At 28.8% G+C, this 11,997-nt stretch overlaps 1 protein-coding gene across 1 annotated transcript; it reads right to left on the bottom strand.

The window, feature by feature from the left end:
* Positions 1-661: 661 nt before the first annotated feature.
* LOC111399625 (probable small nuclear ribonucleoprotein G) lies at positions 662-3,556 on the bottom strand. Its single transcript, XM_023027049.1, has 4 exons — positions 3,378-3,556; positions 3,238-3,260; positions 1,046-1,167; positions 662-942 (listed from the first exon to the last, which is right to left on the bottom strand). The coding sequence occupies exons 1-4, from the start codon at positions 3,410-3,412 to the stop codon at positions 880-882; spliced, it is 243 nt and encodes an 80-aa protein (XP_022882817.1). The 5' UTR covers positions 3,413-3,556; the 3' UTR covers positions 662-879.
* Between the last annotated feature and the right edge of the window lie 8,441 nt (positions 3,557-11,997).

The following is an 11,997-nucleotide window of genomic DNA, read 5'->3' as shown; positions in this document are numbered from 1 at the left end:
TATCGTCTTTCACCTACAAGCAGCTTAGCATAATCTCCACCAATAGATAACGTTAATTTCCTTCAGATGTGGCGGTGCCGCGGCAGTGGATCTGGAATAGTGGCGGGACGTGGGAAAGATGATGAATTTTTTTTCCTTTCTTTCTGGACTTTCTAAGTGAAATCCATTTATTCTTTTTGTAAAAGTTATGAAACTCAATTGTAATTTTTTCTTATTTTTTGCTGTTTTATTGCTTTTGTTTATTAAGAGGACAAATTCATCACTTTACGTTAAATTAACAGCAAAATTGGGTGGAATAACGTGATTTGCAATTAAATGAAAGAATGCAAATGTGCTGTGCTAAAAATGTTGAGAATAGATAAGTAACAGTTTACAAAGATTGAAAACAAAAGGTGCAAATTTCTCATAAAAATATTACTACAAATGATCGCAGTGGTGGAGAATGTAACAGTTATAATTAGCAAGCAGGTGAAATTGTGCATTTCATCATCCCAAATCCCTATCCATAATCAAGAAGAATTTAAAGATCATGAGAAATGATCCCTTAAGCACCGATTAAACAACATTGACATGACCCATCAATTAATTGGTGAATAAATGAGTAATTGATATATCAGGTTATCGGTGCTTAGTTTATGAGATCATTTCTATACAGATCACATCTCAAAGCTTAGTTCTTCGTCATAAAACAGGTGCATTTAATTTAGTCAGCAAGATTATTAATTCAGCCATTAAATACAGAATATTGAAGCGGATAATTCTCACAACACATTTTAAGTAAATCTAAGAACAGGTTCTTTTGGGGTATCATAAAGCTTCAGCATCCGAAATAACACTCCACTACAAGTTACATGAATCCATACCATTGCGAATGTATAATTACTGTGGTCTACTAACGGGCTCAAGTGCCTCAACGGTGACTACACTATTTCCCCTTATGACCTGCAGAACAAGAAGGAAAACCAAAATTTCAAGTTAGACCTTATCAAAATGAACTGAGGAATTATGACAGAAGCACCAAAAGATCAGAGCTGAGTAAACTGACCACCATGCCGATTTCGTTTTTCTCATTGCCATTCACTTCAACAGTGTTGTCCACCACCAGGTTCATAAACTGATCAAAACCACGAAGTGTTCCAACCACCATCCGATTAGCATTCAGCTTGACTAAAATGCAAAATGCCGGATATTTAATAATAGGACAGAGTACAAAATTGGTGGAATGAAACAGAAATGTGGTGCTCAAGAGATAGGAAATGTAAACAACAAGCGTGTAAAGTTTTCTTGAAACAGTAAGTAGCAGTTTGCGTTAAGCAATATGACAAAGAACATGCTGTACAAGATTTAATTTGACAAAGGCTAAACGCTAAAGTATTTATCCATGGACAAAATGCTTGTATACAACTAAATTTAGACGATTCTCCTAGAAACACATATTTCGCTGGACGTCCTGGTATTCTACCATTTGAAGCAGATATCAGAGTTGATCACAAAAGAACAATGAATTTACGGGGAAATAAAATATTTCTGCTTCTTGTCTGTGTACTTAAAAAAGACCAACTTATTTATTGTCCTAATGAAACAAAAAAAATAGAACAAACAGAAATTTAATTGCCAGTCCATTAATTAGTTTATAAAAGAAATACACATTTACAATAATGCTATTGTGAGATGTCTGGAATATTTAGAAGCAAATAATTGATTATGAAAAGGTTGGGATCATTTAGCCACTGTTTGATACACATTATAAAGAGTTTTTTAGGGAGAATAAGTTTTGGACTAGTGTTTTTTTTTTTTTTTTTTTTTTGGAGTTTGTGTGGTTAAGAAATAGAAGTTTTAAGTTTTTGCAAAATATTTTGCCCCTGTTTGAGCTCCATTTTATTCAAAATGTCTTTTTCTCTCTCTTCTTTTCAACAACACATGCTCCAATAAAATAATATTATACTTAAATCCAAAACTTTTTCTTTCTTTTAAACCACACATTCTTAAAAAAATCGATATTCCAAAATACATTTTTCCAAAATTTGATTTTAATGGAACCCAAACAAAAGCTTTATCATGAAAATGTGTGATTGAAAACGAGTTCTAGAAAAAAAGAGTTTCTGGAGAAAGGTAAACAAACAAGGGCTTCTTACTATTTTGTACGGTATGTAGAACTATAAATTTGACAGATCAGAATTTCTAAATTCCTAATAATATTTCTAATGTACAAATAAACACTACATTAAATTAGAAGCAATGTGACATCTAGATATTTCATTATCACTATTGAAATGATTCTCCCTTCAGAGTGATTTCACTGCCTAAACAAACTACTGACTTGTCACCATACGAAAATTTGTCAAATTATGTCCCACTGATTGGTGTATTAATCTAACCACCCAAAAGTTCTGAAAGCATTAAGACAGTTGAATGAGAGACGCAGCCTAATATAGTAATATTGACACAAGATAAAAATACAATTGAAATCTCAAAGAAATCGTCATTTTAAAAAAGAGAATTGAGAGCCTACATTGCTAAAGTCCCATTATGAGCGTGGATAACTGGAACATCCCAAAAAATGTGAAACCTTGAAAGCAGGGAAAAAAAATGTTCCAAAGCCTATCTCCAGGAAAAATTGCAGTTGTCATCCTCAACCTTCATTTCCTTTTGCAATGTTGTCCCCAACCTTTCATTTTTTGTCTCTGGTCCCTAAGGATATTTTTAATCTAAATATACTATTAAGTAGTCACATCCCTTCATGTGCTCAAATAAGTAAAGGGCAACAAAGGAATATACAGCATGGAAAATTAAAAAAACAAAAAATATTTTCTTCTCTAAAATAAGAAATCTACTAATTTCTCTATCACATCTTCAGTATAATTTGAACATGGGTAGAATTTTCCTACATGTAATCCCCAAGTAAATATTTTTTCTCCGAACAACCCATATCTCATGCTCCAAAAGGTGTCCGTCGTTATTGTTCATCCGTTTAAAGTTCATTCGAACTTTCTCAGCAAACGCTACTGGTAACGAAATTAAGTGTGTTCATTATATATTAGAAACTAAATATTTGGAGAACTTTAAAAAATCAAATAATTATTGAAATTTGCAATCACACCATTAGATATAAAACAGATAACATCAATTCAGATGAACATATGGTGCACAAAAAAGCCAAAAAAAAATATGAAATGATTCACTGCACTTGAATATTTTTCCCAGCATTTGAACATGAGGCAAACAGTTAAGACTTACTCTGAAGCTTCTTGTCCATATACCTATGATAAAACAAATTAATCGTTAATAACAAATTTAATTACAGAAGTAACTATAATTTACACGAACACATTTAAGGTACAGAAATGGGGACCACAAAAAAAAAGAAAAAAACTTACTTCTTTAGATCCGGAGGCTGGCCTGATCTGCTCATGCTTAAAACCCTAGCCGGAGAAAGTTTTAGAGAGAGAGAGAGGGCGTTGTCTGCTGCGACTGGGTTTAGCTCAGTTCAAAACCCTAGAAAGTCGCCTGAACCTCAGAAGGTTGGCGTGATATTTTTATGACTCGGTGTCCAGAATAATGGGCTGAGTCTACCATGAAGAACAAAGCCCAATTCTGGACAAGGCCTAAATGGGCTCCAGTCGAGAATAGAAATGGTTCGCAAACGCAATTCAAGATTTTTGTTTGCGTTCATGTTGATAATTTTTTATGTGAATTTGATGGGTCGTTCATTCCCCAGAATCTGACATGGACTTAGGGATGACAATCGGATTCGTCGACTCGAGCCGCTCGTGGCTCGGCTCGAAAAAAGCCCGAGCCGGCTCGACTCGAGGCTCGGGCTGAGCCACATTTTGAGGACACGGGGTTTGCCCGAGCCGGCCCGTGAGCTCACGAGATTTTAAAAATAAATAAATAAATAAATAAAATAAATTTACTGCCTAAACTGCTGTCTCTTAAAGGCAGCAGTTTGCTGCCTTATTTTAATTATACTGCTGCCTTATTTTAATTATACAAACATCCACCTAAAAGTGTCTAATTTTAATTATACAAACATGCACCTAAAAGTGTAACATGTTACTATATAAAATATCATCATGATGCTCCCTTAAATAGTTCTGATAATCAAGAAACTGAATATATGTCAACCAAATCTTTTAACTTAATACATCTAAATTACTTTAAGACAAATATTAAATAATTGTCTTAAACCAACATTGACATGCAATTACTTTAAAATTGATATTGAAGTGAGAATAGAGTCGAAGTTTAGGAGGAGGAGGAGGAAAAAAAAAAGAGCCTGCCCAACTCGGCCCGTTTGCTCGGCCGAGCCTCTTTTTTTTTACTGAGTTTTGCTCGGCCCGACTGGAGTCCGCAAAAAAGCTCAGCCATTTTAATCATGCCGAGCCCGAGCCAAAATTTTAGGCTCGCGAGCCGGCTCGGCCCGACTCGTTTATATCCCTACATGGACTTCCAATGGGTACTTAATTTGAAATGAGAAAATGAGGGTATGTACCTATTCTGATGTATATGATATTGAGGGGTTGTGTGGCAAAAATTTTAGTAGATTTTGATAAAAAGTGGATAAAATATATAATGTTTGGTGGGGATTAAAATTCAGATTTAATTTAAATTAAAGTTAACAATTAATTTTAATCACATATTTCATAAGAATCACAACTTATCTATTACACATTTTATTAACTTTTATCAAAATCTACTAAAAAACTTATCTTAATTCTCTTTAAACAGAGGAATAGTTAAATATTTGTAATGTGGTTAAAGGGATAACACGTTATTCAAAAACTTGAAATAATGTAGGTTTATGAGCCTGTTTGGGAGTAATTTTGAGAATTGATTTTTTGACCGTCAGAAGAAAAGTGGGGGTCCACCTATGAGAGAAGAAATCAAATATGACGCCTGAAATAGTGAAATAAAGATCAAAAAATCAATTTTTTTGGAAAAAAATTGCTCACAAACAAGCTGTATATGATTTTTTTTATAAGGAATGAGGTGTCTCTGAAATTTTTATAATTTTTATGCGATGTATGCGCTATTCAAAATTTAAAATAAAGAAGGTCCGTGTAATCCCTACTATATAAAAAGAAGAATGTGAAGTTACTGTAAAAAGCAATAGTGACTTAATTTATTTTATCTCACAGTAGCTTTTTTATTTTATTGAGAGGAGTAAAATGACGTCATTTACCTTGCTTGATATATATTTTATTATACAGTAAAAAAATATTGCAACACGCAATTTTCATTCCTCTCACCACTCCGTGCTCAACCACTCTTATGTAGATATATATAGTAGAAATATAAGAAAAAAATCACTTTTATATTAAAAAAAATTAAAATTAAGATAATATAAGACATAAAATATTTTACAAAAAGTTATTTGTAAGTAAAAAATTTGAAAAGAAAGGAATTAAAAAGAATTTGGAATTGAAAAAAAAAACTATTTATATATATAATGTAAACTAAACAATGCAAAAAAAATTAAATTTCTCCGTAATATTTTCATTTTTATTTTTTTTTGGAACTTCATAAATAATTGTTTTTTTATCAATTTATTTAAATTTCTTTTTAATTCTTTTCTCTTCCAAATAAAATTTAGTCCCTGTTTGATTCCTATTACCTAAAAATGAAAATGAAGGGATTAGTATTTTTTAGAAAAATGAGTGGTTGAAAAAGAAAGGAAAAATTTTCGATTTATGTGTAATATTATTTTATGAAAGATTGTGTGGTTGAAAATAGGAGAAAAAATTTTCGATTTACGTGTAATATTATTTTATAAAAGATTGTGTGGTTGAAAATAAGAGAGAGAAAAATGGAATGTAATTTAATTTAATTTAATGGGGATCAAACATGGACTTAATTTTTCAGTTTTAAAAAAAAAATTTATATATTCTTTATTTAATTTTTGTAACATTCTTTTATTTAGTCTTTATTGTATTTTTATTTTTTAGGAAATTGTTTTAAATTTCATTTTTATTTTTTTTTTCAAGTGAAGGAGCAAAAACTACGTCGTTTGTCTTAGTATATATTTTAATATATAGTATACCTCCAAATTTACTGCAACACGTAACTTTTCATACTTTCCACTAAGTCTCGTCTCTTCACTCCGTGTTCAATAAAAAAATATTAGCTCAATATATTTCTAAAATGTAAATAGTTAGTTATAAGTAAAAAATTTGCTTCAAGTTTTTTAAGTGAAATAAAAAAAAACATATCATTGTAGTTAGTTATTATATGTAAAAATATATTAGCTTAAAAAAAAAATCTCTCTCTAACGGAGACAAAGTCTCCATGCATTTTTTATTTTTGTACTTTATAAATAATTGTTTTTTTCTCAATTTAAATTTCTTTTTAATTTTTTTCTCTTCCCAATAAAACTTAATTTTTCAGTTTTAAATAAAAAGTTACTTGCAAGTTAAAAAAATTGAAGAGAAAATAATTAAAAAGAATTTTAAATTGAAAAAATAATATATATAAATTCTCCCCCCGTGCATGGAGACAAAAATGTTTCCATATATATTTTTTTTAAACTTTACAAATAATTGTTTTTTTATCAATTTAAATTTCTTTTTAATTCTTTTCTCTTCCAAATAAAACTTAATTTTTCAGTCTTAAACAAAATAATATTTCTATATTCTTTATTTAATTTTTGTAACTTTCTTTTATTTTTTTTATTGTAATTTTTTTTTTTGGAAATTGTTTAAATTTCTTTTTTTTTTCATATTATAAATATTTTTTTGATTTAAAATTCCTTATAATTCTTTTAAATCGACAGTGTTTTGTTCCATTTTGTCTTACTGTAGCATTTTTTAAGTGCGAAAATCACGCCTTATTTCTTCTTCTCAACTCCCTTCTCTCCGTGTAGTTCCTATCAAGAATCCATGAAGAAAAGACTAAACAACATTCGAATATAAATTACATTTTCCAATTCTTAAATTTCTTGACAAGAATTGATGTAACCAAAGAGAATTAATTGATGCAAAATTAACAGATTGTTAAAGGCATGATAACTATCTAGAATTTATAGGATCCAACAAAATTATCATTTCCAAATAATAATCGAAACGCAGAATGTGTTATAATTGAGAGCCTGATAATATAAATTTTTTCAATATGTATATATTTTTTTGTATTATCATTTTGTTGCTGATTTTTGTTCATTGGCACGTTTCCAATAAATTTGGCTAAAATTTTGTAAAAAGCGAACAATATTAAAATTTCTCTAAAAATCGAAAAATTGGAGTTGTTATTATTAGCTTATAGAAAAGATAAAAAAAACATATAATAAGAGAAAAAAGAAAAGAATTCGAACAAAGTGCACGGACTGCACTCTCCGTGCATGGAGAGTGCACACGTGAACCATTGAATTTAATATCATAGGGATCAATTATCAAAAGACAGTACCTATGCAACATTGAATTTCTGATCAATTATAATAACAAAAGACAGCACCCATGCACTGTTTTTATTTTCCTGGTCGTATTAGTTTTATTTTTGGCCTCGTTAGCCTAAACACCAATATTGTTTGGTCGGATTTTCAATTCAATAGGTTCTTTTTTTTGAAATTCTCCAATCGATAGAGAATTTTACAGCTTTGATACGCTGTGGATTTAGATGGATTGTACTTTTCATGAGTTATTCGGTTGGAGAATTTTTTCAAGGAGCTTTCGTATTTTTGCAAGGTTTTATGATTTTTCTTTTCTATAAGGTCGAGATGATGATAAAAAAAGACAAATAACGAGAGGGCAAAACTCCTACGTTTTATTTTTGTATGTATTTTGGCTGAATTTCGTATATTATTATGAAATTTTTACCAGAGTTTTTTTAGTTAATCACTTAAATGTAGAAACCAACTCCTTTACTCCATTTTATACAAATATTTTATTACAACTTTCCTAATTTTTCCCCTTTATAGAAATACTTTTTAATTATCAATCTCAATCTCTCGTCAGTCAAATTGTTTACATTATAAATAAATTTTTTCGATTTAAATTTTTTTTTAATTCGTTTCTTGTCATGATAAAACTTAATTTTTCAATTTTAACTAAATAATATTTATATATTCTTTATTTAATTTTCATAACTTTCTTTTATTTTGTTTTTACTATATTTTTTTGAAAATTGTCTTAAAATTTCATTCTTTCTTCAAATTATAAATATTTTTTTATTTAAATTTCTTTTTAATTCATTTCATTTTATGATAAAACATCATTTTTTTTATTTTTAATAATTGATATTTATTTTTATTTTTAATTATTTTAATTTAATTAAAAAACTTTCTAATACCTTTTTTTTTTCACCTGCAACTTTTTTTCTTAATTTGTTAAATCATTTAATTTTTTTATTTGTGTGATGTAACATGATAGCTACAAACTAAATTACTCAAGATATTAGAGAAAAAAAAGAATTACAAACAAAAATAGAAAAAATTACAAGAAAAAATGAAAAGAAATAAAAAAATTATTATAAAGTTTTTAAATTAAATCGAAATAATTAAAATTAATAATAAATATTATTTTATGAAAATTAAAAAAATTGCGTTTTATCGTGAAACAAAAAGAATCAAAAAGAATTTTAAATCGAAAAAAAATATTTATAATATGAATAAAAAAAGAAATTTTAAAACAATTTTCAAAAAAATATAATAAAAGAAAGTTATGAAAATTAAATGAAGAATATATAAATATTATTTATTTAAAATTGAAAAATTAAGTTTTTTCATGACAAAAAAAGAATTTGAATTCTCTCATTTTAAAGGAGAGTGTATTCTGTTTAATTTTTTTTTTTTGTTATGATAAAATTTCATTTTTTTAATTTTAACTAAATAATATTTATATATTCTTTATTTAAGTTTTGTAACTTTTTTTTAATTTGTTTTATTTTTATTATAATCTTTTAAAAAATTACTTCGTATTATAAATAATTTATTTTTCGATTTAAAATTCTTGTCATTTTATCACTTTTTAAAATTTTAATTAAATAAAATTTATTTTTAATTATTTCAATTTAATTTAAAAACTTTATAATAACTTTTTTTTTAATTTTTTTCTGCAAGATTTTTTTCTTGTTTAATTTGTTAATCATTTAGTTTTTTTATAATATGAAGAAAAAAGAATTTGAATCATAGAACGAAAAGAATTTTAATAAAAAAAATATTTATAATATGAATATTTTTTTTAAAACAATCTTTGAAAAATATATAATAAAAATAAAACAAATTAAACAAAAGAATGTTGCGAAAATTAAATAAAGAACATATAAATATTTTTTAATTAAAATTGAAAAAATTAAGTTTTTTCATAAAGAAAAAAGAATTAAAAAGGATATTAAATAAAAAAAATTTTATAATATGAACAAAACAAATAAAAAATAAATAAATGAGGAAAAAAAATAAAAAACGAAAAAGAAATCTCCATATATCCTAAGATAATGTAATGAACTAAACGATTAGATTTCACCAAATATTTCGAATATTTTACCAATTTTGAGAAATCTACAAATTTGATGCTAATAAAAATACAATAAATATAAAACACGTGCAACGCACATGTCAAAGACTAGTTGTTAAAAATGAATGAATGTCTCTTACATATCTTAAACTTAAGGAGGAGTATATATGCAGTATTAGAAAACCCATAATCTCCATTTTGAAGTTTTAACTTTCAAGCGAAGAAAATATTGAGAAAACATATGAAAATAACAATCTCCATTTGTCTCCAGTTATTTATTTTTATTTTTTTGTTATTTATAAAATTTAACGAAAACAAGCAATTTATATTTGCACTAGAATTTTTATTTGTTGCATTACATTTATTTGAAATGAAAATCCCTCATCTTTACTCATGTCACATTTATATCCCTAATCTTTTTGTTGCATCTTGTATTCAACATTGCATTGATTAGCACATTTTGTTCTTGATGATGGTTTCCGTCCAAAAAAAAAAAAAAAAAATTGTCATGAGAACATAAAAAGATTTATTTGTCTCTTATGTTTTTAAAGAAGCAAAACAAATAACAAATACAAAAGTTTGATAAAATACCCATCTCTTATTTCAAAGCATGCTAACTTCGACTAAATCATTATTTCAATTGTTTTCAAGGTAATCCATAAATGCTAATAAGACACTGCAAATTAGATTACATCCACTGATCACTTATCCTATTTTTGCATCCAAGGTTCGTCTCAGCCTTAGATTCCAACATCATAAATTGGGGCTTCAAGCTACTGTCAAGACCAACACTACATCTAGCATTGGTCCATGAAATTTTTATTAATCCCAAAGTCAGCTAATCTTCTTGATGAATGCCTATACTTTTAAACTATAACACTCACATGATGTCTTTTGTGTATGAAGTTTTTCACGCATCAACCATTCTCACCCAATAAACAAGTCAATTACTACAATTCCGTATGGAAAATCCTCTACCCAAGTACAAAAATTGCCATCTCTGTTTACTTTTATATACATGTTCCAATCGTTTTTTGAATTGAGGGTCACCACTCTTTTTCTCCCATAAAGTCAACTTAAAATAAGGTTGTTGGTTCAATCATAAGACTATTATAGTTAACCGTGAATTTATGTTTACTCAACCATGCTAGATGCTTGTCTATGAACATAATAGTTAAAAATTACTGAGTTCTATTATTCCGGCAGATTTAGAAAAGTAGTTTAAATTCTTTCAAGCATCAATCAATTTTTTTTATTTGCGGAAGTTATTGATAATCCACGAAGTGATGTATTTGTTAAGTAATTTTTTTTGCCCTTTTAATGTGTTAAGAGTGTAAATTTATTTTTTTTGGTGGAAGTAATTTATAAGTCGAAGTAAATGAAGAATATCAATCCCTTGATCCCCATCCAACCGTACCTCACAAAACAAGGCTACAAAACCAAGGTCCCACCACCATTTTCTTCAATGCAAAAGTCAAGTTCTTCCTATTTCACCCACCCTTATCTTGGTTCAAAAAAATGATGGAAAAGAAGCTCAATTCAATGAAGAAACTAGCCAAGAAGGTTAAGGTCGTTGGCAATGTCAATTGCCAGCTATCACAAAAACAAGAGTACTTGCTCTGGGACGAAGGAGGAGGAGCCTCCCTGATCACAACCAGCACCACCACTACTCCCATAGGTCCTTTTGGGTGTACGTAGGTGAGGATAGTCCAAGATTCATAGTCCCAACAGGTTCTCTCTCGCACCTTCTGTTCAAAATACTGTTAGAGAAGGTCTCCAATGAATTTGGATTTCAGCAAAGAAATGAACTGGTTGTGCTCTGTAATGTCATTGTATTTTAAGAAGTTATAGGTGTAGAGGAATGCTGCAATAGGAAATTTGATTTTGGAGACCGGGTAGAGGAGTTTATTTAAGGGCTGTTTGGGAGCAATTTTTTCTTCCAAAAAATTGATTTTTTGACCGTTATTTTACTATTCCAGCCGTCATATTTGACTTCTTCTCTCACAAATGGACCCCACTTTTCTTCTAACGGTCAAAAAATCAATTCTCAAAATCACTCTCAAACAGACTCTTAGGCAACACTATACGTAGGACAAATGTTGTACTCATATGAAAGGACGGTGAATTTATGAATGGATGTCCTATCCTGTAAAATACATGCAGTTTGTAAAATAGGTCCAGCTGATTGTTTAAGACTGCCAAATTTTAGCAAAACTTGAGAATTTTGGGGTAGTTATTCAATTAGTTAGTTATTGTTGTAAGCATTTAGCAAGCAATACACAAGAAATTCGGCTACTGCAACCATAAATGATCCAACTTTTGGATGGGCTCAGAAACTAATTAGGTACGACAAACCACGCGAGAGTCTTCAATCATGACTTCGGAAGAGATTTCTTTCAACTCGTCCTTAGCCTTGTTGATCTCCAAGCGCAGAGACTCTTTCTCAACTACGGTTCGAAGATATTGAGTATGCTTGGCCTTTAGTTCAGCGTTCTTGGCCAGCATAGTAAGGACCTCGGAGTGAATGACCTTCAACGTCGCTTTAAAGTCGGCA

Source organism: Olea europaea, chromosome 9, assembly GCF_002742605.1.
Source record: "Olea europaea var. sylvestris chromosome 9, O_europaea_v1, whole genome shotgun sequence".
NCBI classification, from domain to species: domain Eukaryota; kingdom Viridiplantae; phylum Streptophyta; class Magnoliopsida; order Lamiales; family Oleaceae; genus Olea; species Olea europaea.
This window is presented reverse-complemented; position numbering and strand designations above follow the sequence as displayed.